Here is a 17,228-nt window from a genome sequence, read left to right as displayed (position 1 = left end):
CAGAGTCTCCTCAGGCTAAGACTACTCTTAAACCTACTGTTACCCATATCTCTGATAATAATATGTACCTCCAATACGTTGAGAGAGCCGCTAAAACAAAAAACCAAAGTGATTGTTGGGTGTGCAGTCATTTTCCTCTCCACACCCAAGGAGGCATTCCCATGATTCCCATCCTACACAGATGTAGCTATATAAAGCTGGAGACATTCAGAGCTGCAGATGTTTAGACCTGGAGATGTCTACAAAGGTAGACATATAGAGATGTGTATATGTATGTATATATATATATATGAACCTGGAGATATATAGAGCTGTAGATTTTTATACGTGGAGATATACAGAGAGGAAGATATACAGAGATGCAAATATACAGAGCTGGATATATATCTATACAAGTCTATATATGAAGCTGGAGCTATTCAGAGCTGGATATATTGAGAGCTGGACATATGCAGAGAGGTAGATATATAGAGAGGTAGATTTATAGACAGGTAGATAAATAAAGGTGGAGCTATTCCCAGCTGGAGATATTCAGAGCTGTTAATATTGATAGCTGGAGATATTTAGACCTAGAGATATACAGAGCTGGAAATAGTTAGACCTGGAGATATTCAGAGCTGGAGATATTGGTAGCTGGAGATATTCAGAGCTGGAGATATTCAGAGAGGTAGAGAGAGAGAGAGATTTAGATATATGAACGTGGAGATATGCACAGCTGGAGATATACAGACAGATATATAAACCTGGAGCTATTCAGAGCTGGAGATATTTATAGGTGGAGCTATTCAGACCTGGAAATATTGATAGCTGGAGATATTCAGGCCTGGAAATATTCAGAGAGGTAGATATACAGAGATGGAGATATATGAAGCTGGAGAGATGCAGAGCTGAAGAAATATATAGACAGGCAGATACATAAAGCTGGATCTATTCAGAGAGGTAGATATATAGAGATGTAGATACATGAATCTGGAGATATCTACATCCCGATGTGCGGGCCGCCTCCCGATCCCGTCCACGTCGCCATGTGCGAGCCGGGAGCGATATGCGGACCCGTCTTTGCGCACGCGGGCTGTGGCCAGCAGCCCGGGCACGCGGGGTCAGAAGGGACGGCGGGGCGGTAAGGAACGCAGGGGCTAGAATTAGCCACAGAGGCGTAGTGGCTGATTTAAAGATTGTTTTACTTACGCCGCAGATGGTCGCGGTGCAGGCAGGAAAACTTGCTTGACTTGCGGTTACAGACAGGAAAGAAGAGAGGCGGGCAAGAGTTCTCAACTCGCGCACTCTAGCCCAATCCGGCTGAAGGCTCTAAGCACGCGAGCCCGTCGTCTCAACCGAAGAGAGTACTCGTACAAAAGAGCTCCGAATAAACTCACACGAAGTTTGCTAGGCTCCGTGGAACTTGTGCTCTGAGGTAGTCCGGTCGTCTGAGCAACTATGTCAGTTGTAGTGCGCAGGTTTGTTATTACCCTGAAATAGAATAGTTTTCTGATAAGCATACTGTTAGGTTTACAATAATTTAGATTATTAGGAAGTATTAGCTTTACAGCTGAATACAAGGCATGACCTGTGGCCTAGCAATGCAGCTGACCCCAAGGCAGATTGATAGCTAAGCCTTTGCTTGTGTCAAGTAATCATTTTAACTGTATTAAGCATTTTCTGAGTTAAAAGCAGCAAGTATCTCTGTGTCTGTGTGCTGAAAAATCAGCTACAGCAAGAAATAAGATAAGACAGGGAAACCATTGTTCTGGGTGCACTGGTTGTGTCCTTAAAAAGTATCTACTACTGTGTAAGGTTTTGCTAACATATTATAATGTTACTGTTACTTAACTTTTAGCTTTTTAAAAAGTGCTAGTTCAGCTTAATAAAAATATGCTGTTACAAAGATTTAAAAAACACCGCCCAAATATTGCTTTTTTTTTGTTAACCATGAAGTCTTGCCTTGTTGTAATAAGTATAAAAGATCACCTCACCCTTAGGGGGGGGCCATTTTGCCTTTTGCTGGCTTTATGGTCTTTGCTCAAGCAAATAAACAGCTGTCTTTCTTTACCCGCGTTGTCTGTCAATCAAATTACAACTAGACAACGAACCTTAGGGAGGTTTCTCCCACCACATTTCTGTAGTTGTAATTCCCATTATGGTAACATTCACGACCACCCTGTGCTTGTGTGTACTGTTTGCTTTTGGTGAGTACCAAAATTGTCTCGTAAAAGTGGTAGAAATGGGCCTGGGGGTCAATACAGTTGAGGTCTTGGAACATATCCTTATTTGTTACATTGTAAAGTGGGTTCCCTTTATGCAAATTCAAGTTATGCACTGGTTTCCAGGAATGCATGTAAAGCATAAAGCGAGGGAAACCTGTACTATCTAATATAACATATTTTAAATTGATTTCAAAAATAATTTTTCTTCTGATTTATTTTTTGAGTAGTGTCTATGGAGGCAATTGCATAGAAGCTTATAATAAAATCTTACTTTTATGTGTTGTTGGGGGAAGTGTGTGTGTGTGTGTGTGTGTGTGTGTGTGTGTGTGTGTGTGTGTGTGTGTGGTGGTGTGAGGTGTGTGGCCACTCGGCTGCTCACAGGTGGCTGCTCATCATGCCAGGCAGGCAGAGTGGGTAGAAGGCATCCAGGAGCTAAAGCTGAAGCCCCATGTGCTAGGAGAGGAGCTGCCCAGCTGCAGCTTCCCCCCTGCTGGGCTGGGCATCTGGTGCCTGACGCATGTCTCCATGGCTTCCCTGCATTACCTGCTTTCCAGAGTGGTGCAACAGGGGCAGGAGGAGGAGGAGCTACTGGAGGCGGGGAGAGCTGAGCAGTACCTGGGCAGCATGAGCAGCAGCCCCACTGGGAAGCTGTGCATGCTGGGGGCACAGGGGAGGTGCAGGCAGGAGCGTGGCATGGGCTGTCTTGGGTGGGATCGGGTGGGGCTTGGCCCCATCCAGAGCACTGTGGGGGCAGCTGTGAGCTGGATGCAATCAATTGGCAAGTGCCTGCCCACGGGCTGGATCCAATTGCTGTCAAGCCATATTTCGCCCACCCGTGGGTTAGGCAATTGATTTGTATAAGATATAAGTTTGGATAGAGATGATCCTGCATCAGGCAGGGGGTTGGAGTAGATGATCTATAGACTAAATGACCTTCCAGCCCTACTTCTTTATGATTCTGTTTTGTTCCTTCTTCTGTCTTCCTTCTCTGTCTGCCCAGTCTCCCTCTTGTGGCCATTCAGAAGGTAATTTTAAACAAACAAAAATTATTTTTCAACTTGTAAATGTAGCATATCCATCAGCAATTAGAGGTATATATAACAGGCAGTATCCCAAAATATCTTAGTAGCATAGTATAAACCAGCATCATACAGTTGCCAAATTTGGGTAATAAGTTATGTTAACTGCATATGTATGCTTAAATGTATTCCTGCCTCTTCAGACACAATTGCGCAATATTCAGGGTCACAGTTGTTTTGCTCTTAAGCATCCTTTATTTGAAAATGCTAGGGTTGTCTCTCTCTAAATGAGAACTCGGTTACCCTAACAAATGATTCCCTTAAGTGTGTAATCCTGGTCCAAGACTGTAAAAATGCAGCCTAATATGTGTGTTGTCTAACCTTTTTATTTTGTTTTAATTTATCTTCTTTGAAGGCTCTCAAAAAAGCAGTGCTTGAAAGACAGAGGCATATTCAGGAACTTGCTTCTCAGCTTCAACTGGAAAAAGTTAGTTACTGTTTTCCTCACAATGTGTGTGCTTATCTCAATGTACTAGATGACTATCACTAAAACAGGTTTTTTCAAAATATGGTATGGGTAGTATTTCATTTAAAAAAATTATATAAAAACATCTTCCTCTAGGTCAGTGTTTCTGAGACAGGAGGACCCCAGTTGTAAGCGCTGGATCCAGGTTTAGTTTTGTATTGTGAACGCTGTTCACAATCACTGTCCTTGCACTTTAAATCAACAGTTGCTTGAGCTAGTCCTCACAGGAGATCTGTTATCTCCAAAAGGTGATGAAAGGCCCATTCACTCCAAACCAGCAGAGGTGATTCAGTGTAAATTGTATCATGGGTTATTCAATAAAGTGGTACAGCTCTTCCAAATGTACTGTATCTGGGTGCAGGTGAACAATGTATTTTATGGTAGTGCACATGTATGACCCATACAATTCATTGGTTCATAATCAATGATGCAGTGAAAGTACTTGAAAGAAAGAAATTGCATGACTAAAAGGTTTGTGTTTGTATGTCTTCCCTAGGCAAATGCACTGAAAGCAGACCACCTGGCCAAGTCAGTTGAAGCAGTACAAGGCCATCTGCAATATCAGATTAAAAGAAAAGAGATGGAAAATGATCAGTTGCAAACAAAAATACAGGTTACAAATATTTTTCTTTTAGATTCAGTTTCAGTTAACTAGTAAATTAATGAAAGTATGCTGGGGTTAGAGGGCAAATGTTAATAGAGTTAGTCAGAACTCAAAATATTGTGTTATAGTTAATATAAATCCCTGGTTTAGACCTGTAGAATAAAAAAACTCAGCCCTTTAAAAATCATGACATTTGTATTTCTTGAGCTATATTGCAACAAATGTATCTAATGACAATGAGTTTTATATTGTTAGAGACATTCATGAAATGATGTAAAAAGTATCCGAAGTAATACCCTAGTCCTGGCAAATATTTAATCATATGCTTAAGCTTAAGCACATGAATATTACCATTGAAGAAAATGAAACTACCTAGATGCTTAAATATGTCTAGAAGTGTTTACAGTTTCAGGGTCAAAGAAAGGAACATACATTTGGCACTAACAAGCAGAGAGGGAATATAGCAGCAGCTGCATTGTAGTAGTTGTCAGCACTAGAATATCACAAGAGAGAGATCATGGGGCAAGGAGGCAGGAACTGAATGTAGCCACAGTTTGTTTTGTTTTGTTTTGGGTTTTTTTTGTTTCAAGTATTTGAGATTTGCAAAGAATGTGAAAATTAAGGCTTACTTAAAAGTAGACTGCCCCTGTTAATTTATATCATCTCACGTTTGTCTGTCACAGTTAGCTTTACACGGTCAGTCATTTGCTTGTTATCTCAATCTGGATCTCGATCCTCCGTCTTAAGAGTGGAGAAAAAAAACAGTTGTTCACTTTTACTGAACAATGCTGTGAAAGTTATCAGTGCTGCATACACTTCTCTCCTGGTCAGACTCCAGGACACAGAACTTCTGATAATGTCAAATCTCTTCAGTGAAACTCATTCTTGCTTGTATACTAAGTAATGGCAATAACAGTGAGTAAAACTATGTGTTACCAGTATTCGAGACTCCCATTAAAGATGAACCAAATTTATTTGGGTGTTTTTATACTTTGTTCTGCCTGCAGGACTTGCCATGCCAAACTTGCCATGCCAGTTTGATTCACCATTAATTCAAAGCATTACTTTGATGTTGATTTAATTCAGTGCTACTTTCTAAGCTACAGAATCATGGTTTAATGGGCCATGATCTCTCTCCCTGCATAAAATCTGAGGGAAATAGGAATTGTGCAAGTTTCTTTGCAAGCCCAGTGGGGGTGGAATACTATTCTACTGGCAGCAGAACACCAGTTTTCATAGCTGCTCTGCTGTTTTAAGCTACCGGCAAGGAGGTGTGCTAATTTGTTATGCATAGGTACCTAAAATGTCTGAAAATTTACTGCACAGTGATATAACATATCATTTACATGAACTTTCAAGTACCTGGGATTGATTTTGCCATTTTATGTAAAATTAGAGTAATTAGGGCAAAAAAATACAACTTTTCTTGTATTTTAATGGAAGAGAAGTTTTATATAATCTGAGAAACCAGGGCTTTGTAGTTGGAGACTGTATCAATGGTATACTAGGTAAACAGTTCAGAAAAATTAATGGAAATCTTATTTATATAGTTTGGGCCTTTTGGATAAATGGGCACAGTAAGCTTCTAGATCAGGGGTGTCAAAGATACAGCCAATGGGGTGGATGTGGCCCAGAGATCCACATCATCCAGCTCCTGGTTGTGGCCCCATGTGGGGCCAGTCTTGGACCCCTTCCCTCCCCACCACATTCCAGATTCAGCACCTGCAGCTCCCACTTTGGCCAGTCTGGGGTTGTGCCACACCCTGCGCCCAGTCTGACCAGTCCAGGATGCAAGCCACATGCAGCAACCACTCCAGCTGATCTGGAGCAGGCACTGCGTTGCAGTGCAGTTACTGGATCTGGCATACAGGGGTGCGGGCTCCATGAGTCTCTTGCATGCAAGGGCTTTGATTTGACCAAGGAATCTGAGATTTAATGATTATACAAATACTGTGCAGACTTACTGAAATACAAAGATAAATTCAGTTGACGAGGTTTTAAAGATTCAGTGATTTACAGCAGTTATTCTTGTTTCTTGGACAAGTTGTTCTAGTAGTGCTTACACTTTAGTAATAATGGATTTATGCTTTAGGAATGGAAGATATTTAAAAAAAAATCAAGATCAGTGTTTCTGAACAATGATGGCTGCTGCCATTTATATGTAATATCTACCATTAAGAAGTCAACATTTGGAAATTAGAAGTAGGATAGAATCTTTCCTTTTTATTTGCAGTTTGCAAACAATATGCTTTCTCCTATTATTTTAATAAAAAAACCCCAAAACTATAGATGCTTTGTTTTTCCTGAAGGAAATTTTGTTGTGAAGCCATGCAGCAAAATTATTAATCTCATAGCAAATATTATTAAATTATCTGTTTAAAGCAGTAATCTTAACCTTATATAAGGATTCTATGAGAGTAGTCATCTAAGATGGATTTTCAAACTAACTTAAGAATTCACTGCTCATATCTTGGGAGTGCTTGACTATTTTCTGCATGTTAGGAAATCAGTTTTAAGTTTCAATTTACCTAAGTCTTTGAAAATTACATAACTGAATGCTACCAAAAGCTGAGTTTCATAGTATGATAGTGACCTCCTGTGGGGATACAAGTGAGTAACCATTATATTCCATATGGATTTCTCTGCTGTTATAAGCAACAAACTCACTTCATCTGAACTTTTTCTCTACTCCAAAATTTCCTTCATTCACTGAAGGTATTATCACATCTGTCGCATTTTTAAACAGTAAAGAAAAGTAAGTGCAGAATGTTTCATTTCACACACACTTTTGAATTATTTTGATGCATCTGTTTCAGTAAATAGTGTGTTCCTTCCCTCCACCCCAGCAAGCTGGAGCTGTCTTCCATATGCAAAACCATCTGGCTCATGGTGACTTCACAGACCATTATATTGATCAAAGATAAGTTTTGGGAGCCACGCATTGTCTTTGGTAGATATGAACTGACAGGCATCCACCCCACATGCAGAATATGGGCATTTTATAACTCTTATTGTATGGGCACAATACAACTCTTATTGTAAACAAAAAAAACCCCTCAGTATGGATTGTTGGTCTCTGGCCTGTTGTATTAAGAACACACATTACAAGGATTGTCAGGACAAGCTTGCATGAGAGGGCTCAATGCCTAGTTTATATTCCTGTAAAACTTGATTATTTCTATGTATTAAACTAACAGGGACCCAAAAGTATTTTATATGTTATGTCTAACTGATATGTTTGTTTCTCTGGGTGGTGGAAAAACTGAATAACATTAGCAGAGATTTAAGATTGTTCATATGGAAATAGTTGTCTGCTCATAGTTATTGGTAACATCAGGGATTTGCAGTATACTAAACAGAATTGTGTGCGAGGTCCTTTTTAAAGCTGACTGAAAGCATGCCTATGATTGCTGTCTTTCCTGAATGTCACTGTACCTTGCTTTAATATATAATGTCATCTGCCTTTGCCATCTGTGGAGACGGTATGGAGGCAAACAAATGTAAACTGCAGGACTGGGGTAGGCAGTGAGATGCTATGCTGAACAGTTTGGTTTAAAAATCCAAATAGATTGAAATATTTAGCAATAAAATGATTTTGTTATGATCATATTTGTGACCTTAATGTTCTTCTAATATACGTAATTAAGATTTCAGTACATAGCAGGGGTCTCCAAGGCTATCCTTGAAATCACTGTACTGTTAAAGTAAGACACTCAGAAGTTAGGAAATGCCAGAATTAAGTTTATCTTTGTAATGTTAATTTGTTTCTCATGTGTTTTGACATAATGATACAGTCTTGATTAATTATATGATCAGATGCTGTTTTCCCAACAGCCAGGACAGGATTTAATGCAGGAGACCATTCTCTGCCTCAGTTAGTAAACTCCTCCTAACTTGTAATACGAAGGAAGGTTGTACAGGCAGCCTTCTTCCCTACCCAGTCCTGACCAGGACCATTTTGTTTACCGAATGGGGCAGCAGTCCTGTAACAGAATAGTATGTGACCATCTAAGTAAAGAGTAGTATAATAATACAGGTGTTCAAGGGGATCCTGGTCTTCCCTAACTTTTGAGTGCTTGACTGTGTTCTTTTAAACTATTTTTAAATGTAATTTTCTATTTCTTACCAAAACAAACTGAAAATAAACCAGACTTTCCTGTGAAACCATATGGATCTTCAGCTTGTCATCAGTGCATAGACCTCTACCAGCTGAACTACTGGAGAAACCAGTATTGATATTAAGTTGCTATTTTCTGAGTGAACCAGCCCTGACAGGTGGAGTGGCTGATGATGCTTTTTTTCTCTAATGGATTTCAGTTGTTTTCTGGCAAGAGAAAGGAAATGCAGAGATTCTCGTGTTCAATTCCAGGAACATGTAGTAATAGATAGATCCACACATACCTCTGTTACTACCCTGTTCCTACTGTCCTCTTCTTCTCAGCCCCTGCTGTAATACTTGTACAAGGATCTGAGATCCTGGGAACTCCTGAGTCTTTCTCCTATGTATAATTATGATAGGCAAATCAAAATCTATCATATAACATTCATAATATGAAATGAGTTGTTGCTTAATTATACTGCAGAGCCTTGACAAGAAAATAACTGAGTGGAAGTTTCAAATTGGAGAACACAAACACCAGATCTTAGCTTTAAAGGAGACAAGTGAGCAGAAGAAGAACGCCCTGAAAAAAGCAACCAGAGTCCAGAAACAAAGAGCTGAACGTTTTGAAGCAGCTGTTGAAAATTTAACTTCCAAAATTAAAGAGCAAGTAAGTGCTGTTTAGTATAACTGAACACTGGTTTTAAGTAATCAGTACAATCCACCAGTATGATTACCTCATCTTTGGATATAGTAATAAGTGACAGCATGCTGCACTTCTACCTTTTAATTTTTTTCCCAGTTTAGAAAAGGTCATTAAAATTGGTGACAGACAAACTATGGCTAGATTCACTGTCTGTCTTTTGCCTAAAATATTTAGTGTTAATTTAGTGAATGACTAGAACCAGGTGCTTGTGTACTTTGTAATTGTATGGTAGGAGATCTGATCTTTCCTCAAGACAAGTCCAGTTAATGCTGATGGGAATGATGCCTTTTAATTCCTGAGACCTGAAAGAGAAGCTTCTTTTCTTGTAGTTGGGTCCTGATCCTGATCTGAGTGAACAGGCAATGAAGTTACTAGAGCTCTGCATAAACAGAGAGGTTTACCCATGCAAATTAAATTGCTGATTTAGGGTCCTGATGTTTTAGTTCTCTATTTTTCAAACATCATATTTTTTCTAATGTATATCCAGCAGATAGTATGTTTTATAGGTGGTCAGATGTCTATTTGCAGGCTGTTTCCCCTGAGCTTGATAACACTTTGAAGGCATAAGTAGAATTATCTTAGAATGTCTCTGGGAGCTAGCTGACAGTTGTTTGCTTCCCTGCCCACACCCGCCCCCCTTCCTCCAAGTTTAGACATTTCAAAAGGCCTAGAGGATCAGGGCTTTGCCAAAAAATCCTTTTGGAGTTGATGGATTATAACTCATAAATGGCCATTACAACCATAAATGGCCCATTTTGCTGAACACAATGCCTAGTCAATACCTTTCATTGCTCTTCCCAACAGATAGGAATATGTTTTGACTACAGAATCTCATAGAATTGATGGTTCTAAAATGATGTTATAATGCTGTAGCAATGGTGGCCAAACTACGGCATACATGCTGCAAGGGGTATGTGCAGTCTCTGCACGTGGCATGCAGCAGATCAGGGAAGGGACAGGCAGTATAGTGGCAGGTATGATAGGAAGCAGAAGAAGAGCGGCAGATTGGGCAGGGGAAGGGGATTGAAATGGCACTTGAGAAGGGTTTGGGTTTAGGTTTAGGGCAAGTTTACAGCCTGCCTGCCAAAAAGCTAGCCTCCACTGTACTGTAGTATGTTTGCCAATTAATATATCATGAACTGATTAGCTATTTTATTGTCTTCTTTGTTGGCTTGGTTTATTTTCAAACATGTATTGCATCCTTTTATTGCATTTATTGTGTGTGAGGCATGTGACTTGTCTATATCGTCAAGTTTCAGTGTTCCTGTTGTAACGTTTGAGATGGAGTTTCCAAAGCAGTTAATTTTAATGGGCTGCATTAGAGGTGTATGAAACGAGCCATATTTGATTCAGATTCAGCCCAAATCGGGAATGATGATTCGATTAATTGATTCAGATCACTGTCCCGATTCTATTCGACCAAATCCGAATTTGAAGATTTGATGCTGATTCAGAGAATCAGTGATTCGGTCATAGACACAGCTTTAAATGTTTTTTTTACATACCTGGAGGTACCAGGCATGGCTCGTGAATGCTGCGATGCTGGGGCAGATGGAGCATTACACAGGAGCGTAAGGGCTCTCCAGTGCACTCGGCAGCAGACCCAGGAGTGGACCAGAAGCACTTCTGGATCCGCTAGGGAGCACCCCCAGACCCAGGAGGCACCAGCTAAGCTTCCATGTTCTGAATTTGAAAGTCCTCCCTCATTTTTATTATTTGCATTGTTTTAATATTCTGACCCAGTACTATTTTGGCTGTTGTTTAATCTTTTTAACAAATATTATTTCACCATGTTAGAGAGGCTCTCGCCACATATTATACTTTAGGCATGATTAACCAGTTAATCATGCCTTAAGTTGTAACCCAGCCACACGTTAAAGCAATCAACAGCATCATAAAACAAGGAATAAGCCACAAAGCTATTCCACAAAAAATGTGTAACAACTTTGTGGCTCGTTTCTATGGCACCATTAACTGAACATGTGGTCAGATGCACCCCTATAGCTGGGAGCCTGGATCAGCTGATGGGACTCTCAGCTCTGGGAGCACATGGTGTGCCTCTGCAGCTGGGAGCCCCATCAACTGAGGGGGCTACCAGCCACGGAAGCTTGTTACTTGTTGGTGCAGGAAGAGCCTGGGACTGTGATTCCTGGCTCCCCCTGCACAGCAGCAAGGTGTGATAGAATCTGATGCGTGATCCCACAAGCACACCCCCTGCCATACGTATGTGGCATGGCAGGAAGCACAATTGTGTAGACTGCACACCAGATCCCATTGTGCGTTTACCTGCACGTCTAGCAGATTCCAGAGATAATGCAGTCAAAGATCTTTATTCCAAGAAAGCATTTCTACCTCATCCTTTGAAGTCTTGCTGTAGTCTGCAGTTAGTAAACACTATAAATTCATAATTCTGACTACATTCTGTGGGCTCTTCATTCTGTCTTTGGAATTTTGTATTTTTAAATGTTGTGGGAAGCTTTGTTTTGCTTAATTTATCTTCTTACAACTGCAAGCAAAAGTTTATATGGCTTTATACTACTGAGACTCAGTTTTAAAAGGCTTTATATTAAAGCGACTCTTGCATTTAGGAAATTGTTAAAATTAAAAGGAGTTCTTATGTTACATGATCTCTATTTTGTGTGTGTTCCAGGAAGTCGAATTGTCTGAGATACTCTCAGCATCCAGGGTCTGGAAAAATCATCATGAGAAGGCTGTAGAAGAAAAGACTGTATTAGAGATTAAAACTGAAACCTTGAAGAAGTAAATTAAACTGCTAAAAGTGTTTGCAAATTACCATGAAATAATATATCACAATAATTTCTATCATTGCAATGCTACCAGGGAATACTACTAGAACTGGTGAAAAATATGAACAATTCTATTTCTTTCATATGCATATTCTCATTTTTTTTAACATCTAGGCAGAATTTAGACCTTAAGAAACAGAAAGATATGTAAACACAGTAGCCTTTTTTTCAAATGGATTTAACAATTTCCTGTGTAACTGATGAGTAATCCACATTTGTAAGGAGAACTTTCTGTCCCAAATGCTATTCCTGGCTCTCAGTTTTGTTGTTTGCAGCCATGTTGGTCTAAGGACATAGGAAGACAGACTTCTTTGGGTAGATGTGGTATCTTTCATTAGACCAACTAAATAGCTGGAAAAATTGTTCTTGGCAAGCTTTCGGGCACAAACACCCTTCTTCAAACATATATAGAGTCTGCAGTCCGCCAGATCCTGCCCAATCTCCTCCAAATCAAATCAGTAACTGAAGCTTCGCACAAACTTACTCTACAGCTGCAGGTTGCTGGGGTAACAGCCTAAGGGGATAATTGGGCAGCACCTACTGGCATCACATGATTGGAAGGAAGCAGGTTTGGGACATATAAACCCAGGTCTGGAGCTTGCAGGGACATTCTTTCTCTGGCAACTGCTAGGGAAGGAGCTCCTGCATGATGAAGCTACTTGAGACCTGGTACTGCTTGCTATATTACCCAAGTGCTACAAGACTCTAGAAGCCTCCCAGGTACCTAGGGAGTACACTGGGCTAGGGGCACATTGCTACGGTGGAAGTCTTTCCCCATAAAGGGGCATGGCACTGTTGGCATTGCTAAGGTTTAAGTTATAGCATAGGGGCTTATGCTTTGTGTTACTGTTTATACCAGAGCAACAAGATGAGGCTATAAGGGAAGGTTTGAAGGCCTCATTAGTGCCTGGAGAAAGAGGCGCACAATTTAGGTAGAGCCCATAGTGCCTGAGGGGCAGATAGCCATGAATAGCTGGAAAAATTGTTCTTGGCACGCTTTTGGGCACAAATACCCTTCTTCAGGCATATAGAGAGTCTGCACTATGGGCTCTGCACTCCAGTAGCTGTGCCCCTCAGGTACTACGGGTTCTACCTAAATTGTGTGCCCCTTTCTCCAGGCACTAATGAGCCCCCTGATTACCTGCTGACCCCCACCCGCTTTCCCAGCCCTGTCAATGACTGCCCCGCCCGGGCCCAGCATCCTGGCGCTTTAAAAAAAAAAAAAAAAGCCCCACACTTACTGGCTGCTGCAGCAGCTGTCAGGGGCTCTGGCAGGAGCCAGTGAGTGTGGGGGCTTTTTTTTTTTTTTAAAGTGCCAGGACGCTGGGGCCAGGTAGGGCAGTCTTTGACAGGGCTGGGAGAGCGGGCGGGGGATGTGCCCTGTTTGATTCAGCGATTCAGCTGATTTGGCAGCGGCCAAATATCCGAATCAGATTCAGCCGAATCGATTCAGGACAGTGATTCAAATCACCAAATCGAATCACTGTCCTCTGAATTGACAGAATATGAATTCGAAGCAAATACTAGCCACTTCTCACAGGCCACTGTAGAGGTCTGCTTGGCCTGCAGAGCTCCCTGGCCAGGCTGCTTCAGCCTTAAAGGAGCAAACACATCTTAGTGCTCTGCTACAGTGGGGGATAGCTAATGGAGACCTGTGTAAGCACTGATGACACAGTGGTGCTCTACTGCAAGCCCCAATGTCAATGCTTGCCTCAACAGTAACATAGAAAAAGTTCTCAACCTAGGTTCCTGGTATTTTATCTCAATCTTGCTAAGTAGGAACTGTGTCAGTTCCCGTACAGGCCGGGCTCTCTATGAAGATTTACCCTCAGATGTGTACATTTACGCCATGTATTCCCTGTAATAAAACAGATGGCAAGAGATACCCTTATACATATTTATGGGTAGAAATATGAATGGTAGTTTAAACAAGGTTTCCATAAATTTGCAAAGTAGACTAATGACTGCCTATACATTTAAGCTAAGTCACATGCAGAGTGTTTGTTTTATAAATGTCGCAGAGCACCAAGGTGCTCTGCTCCTAAAGAGGGGAAACTGCTAGAGAAAAAGCCCTAGCAGGGAATAAGGAGCCCACCTGCGGGTTGCCAGGGCAACCGGAGGCAGCAAACGACCCACACCTGCCAGCAGGGGGCAAGCCCTGTCTTTTATAAACCCCGGGAGCTGAGGCCAGGGCAGCCCCCTGCCAGCAGCCGGAGAGAGAGGAGCTCCTGGGGCAATGATGTGAGGAGAAGCCTGACCGCAGGTACAGTTCAAGCCGGGTAAAGGATGGCAGCTCTAGGATGTCTGAGCCATGTGATTTAGCCAGGCGGCTTTAAGTTATGTTGTAGCCTAAGGGCTTGCATTTTGCTTTGTTGTTGTATCACCGGTGGTTTGGGTGAGGCTATAAGGGGTTGGAGGAGGCCTCATAGGGGACCCACAGTAGCGTGGGGACCCCAGCACCAGTAGGGGCGCGGCGTACGGGGTGCATGGACCCCAGCCCCAGAGAGGGGGGCACTATTGAGAAGCCCTAGTGCGGGAGTGGTGAGCCCCAGAGAAGGGGGCAGCAGCGCTGAGAAGACCCTAGAGAAGGGGGCAGCACTTGAGAAGGCAGCAGGACAGAGAAGGCCCCAGAGAAGGGGGCAGCACTTGAGAAGGCCTAAAGAGGGGGCAGCAGTGCAGAGAAGGGGGCAGCACTTGAGAAGGACCCAGAGAGAGGGCAACAGTGCAGAGGATCCCTGAGAGGGCAGCGCTATGAAGAGGACCCCAGAGAGGGCAAGTGTATATGTGACAGACCAACGTCTATTCCAGGTGTGAGGCTTGGGGCGTGGTATAAGGGGTGGTTGGAGCCATGCATAGCCCATAAGGCTAGGGTGCCTGGGAAGCACCCATCATACAGTGGGACCCACGAGGGGCCCGGGAGTCCACGGGGACAGAAGTCACAACGAACCATGTCCAAGAAGACGTAAGGCAGCCTCCCAAACTTATTTAAACAGCAAAGACGTGGCGGGCGAGAATTAGAGGGTGCCCTTGGGCCGACTTGGCATGGAGAGAGGGGCCTTAAGGAGATCACGGCCCTCCTGTAGGACCCCGCCGTGACAATAAAACACCTATTTTAAAAGGTGCATTCAAATATTTAATGGCTAAAAATAAGCTTTCAATTAAAACTTTTCTATGTGGGGGCGTGGGGGGTGAGAGGATAACAGTAGCATTATGCCAGCGTGTAAGAACCAGAAATCAAAATAATTTTCATTGTCCAATCTAACTGTATTACAAAAAATAGATTATATAAATAGGGAAGAGTTAAGTAGAACCTGTTACTATCTTTAATAGTTAAAGGTGGCTTTTTTATTAATTGATTCATCATCCCCTTAAAGTTCTGCATCACCATATCGTATATAGTATGAATATATGCAGTCCTGTAGTTGCCTGGAAGTCTGCCTGTGCATTCCATCTAATCATCTTATTTACAATTGCATGAGCCCCATTTGTTTCACATCCTTTAACCCAGTGCTTTCCAGGCCATGGTCCATGAGGTGATGGGAAGTGGTCTGCAGATTATACTACCCAACCCTATCTCTTCTTTACTGAAAATTTGATAATAAGAGGAACTTGGTGAGCCATGAGAAATTTTGAAAGTTAACAGTGGTCAATTGGTCTAAAAAGTGTGGGAACCACTAACTCTATCTTACCATTTACTGGAATGGGTAAATGAGTTCCCACATCTCTAAATATTGCTCTCTTTTGCTTCTCTAAACGTTGGGAAGGAAAAAAATACGTAGTTCCTTAAAAAAAAATGCACAAGAGCAAAAGGAATATCCATTGTGCACAATTTAAATTTGAATAAATTAAGTTAATAGAAAACATGTATAAGTTTTACAGAAGTTTTTTGCCTGTTTAATAAAGGGAGATCACAAATCTTTTGGAGGAGCTGGAAAACATAAAGGATCGCGGAAGAATTTCAAACAAAGAAATTCTTGGAAAGCTTAATTCTGTCAACTCTGAAACTGAAAATATTCATCTTGAAAATGCAAGATTAAAGGTAGGGTGTTGTTATTACACTTTTGAAAACCCCTTAATTTCTGAGATAGTAATAAAGGGTAATTAGGTCTAATTTAGTTTTTGCTAATCAGAGGTTTTTTATTATCTTAAGGTCTCCTTTAGTAATCCTATGCATTTTGTAGTCCCTTCCATCAAATGTTCCCAGACATCACAAGACCTCTGTGAATTAGATATTATCATCCGTGTCTACATTTGGTGAAAAAGGAATATCAATAGACTGATGCAGGAAGTCAGGCAGGCAGAGCTAGAAATAGGATCACTCAGCTATAACTCTTGAACAAGATTGCCAAGTGTTCTTCTTACCAGAATTATCTATACAATTACCTATGTCCAAATGACCTTTTTCAATTTGAAACAATTTTTACTAAAATCCCAAGCATGGTAACAGAGAGTGCACTTTGAATTACTGATTTCAAATGTACTTACTTACCATGCCAAATATAAAAGTGTAATAACTTTACAATTAAATATCAGCAGTGTAATCACTAGTGATTTATATTTGTAGAAAATTATCAAACCAGAATACAATATAAGAATATAAGTCTTATTTTCTTTATGTATTTTAATCTAGGCTTCCCTTGCCGTTCTGGAAAACAGCACTGTTTCTGCTAAGGCTGAGCTATTAGATTTGCAAGAAAAAGCAAAGCAGCAGGAGAACCTGGTTGAGCAGTATGGAACTCAGGTGACTAATGGACCTAGGGTGCTACATAATCATTGTCTGTCTGTAAGCAAGTTAGAGATAGTGATGGAAATCTTATTTTTAATTCATAGGTCAGTTGTAACCAAGAGTTACAGCTGGTAACAGAAATTGTTTTTTAAGAGTAATCCTGCAAACTCGCCGCCTTATGTATATTTTTTTTTTACTGAATCAAGTTCTCACTGCATTCAATAGAACTAATAGCATGTTTCTGTTCATAGAGGTATTCAATAAGCATAGGTGAAATTAGGGCTCAGTAGGTTCTAGTGAAAAGTATGCCTCCAATATAAAATTGTGAGATCATTTGCCAATGTTGTTTTGCATTGGAAAGGTACGTACCTCTGCTTTAACAGCCTTGGGATTTTTGGAACGAGTAGTGTTTTGACAGTCCCATTTTCAGACGCATGTTTATATGTGCTGAGAAAACACCAGCTAAAAATCCATGAGGGCATACTTCATGAATAAATCTGTTTTATGTTCCTTAACAGTCCCTTTATAGTATGTGAC

At 41.1% G+C, this 17,228-nt stretch overlaps 1 protein-coding gene across 1 annotated transcript in view; it reads left to right on the top strand.

Moving 5' to 3' along the window:
- ODF2L (outer dense fiber of sperm tails 2 like) overlaps positions 1 to 17,228 on the top strand; it is a 94,267-nt gene that overhangs the window by 54,436 nt on the left and 22,603 nt on the right. Inside the window, exons 7-12 of the mRNA XM_006037206.2 lie at positions 3,639 to 3,710; positions 4,246 to 4,362; positions 8,937 to 9,122; positions 11,809 to 11,918; positions 15,869 to 16,004; positions 16,596 to 16,706. Of these exons, the coding sequence (XP_006037268.1) occupies positions 3,639 to 3,710; positions 4,246 to 4,362; positions 8,937 to 9,122; positions 11,809 to 11,918; positions 15,869 to 16,004; positions 16,596 to 16,706 (732 nt within the window). The remainder of the gene's footprint in view (positions 1 to 3,638; positions 3,711 to 4,245; positions 4,363 to 8,936; positions 9,123 to 11,808; positions 11,919 to 15,868; positions 16,005 to 16,595; positions 16,707 to 17,228) is intronic.

Source organism: Alligator sinensis, unplaced genomic scaffold, assembly GCF_000455745.1.
Source record: "Alligator sinensis unplaced genomic scaffold, ASM45574v1 scaffold32_3, whole genome shotgun sequence".
Classification (NCBI taxonomy): Eukaryota; Metazoa; Chordata; order Crocodylia; family Alligatoridae; genus Alligator; species Alligator sinensis.
Note: the sequence above shows the minus strand (reverse complement) of the source record. Positions and strands in the feature narration are given on the sequence as shown.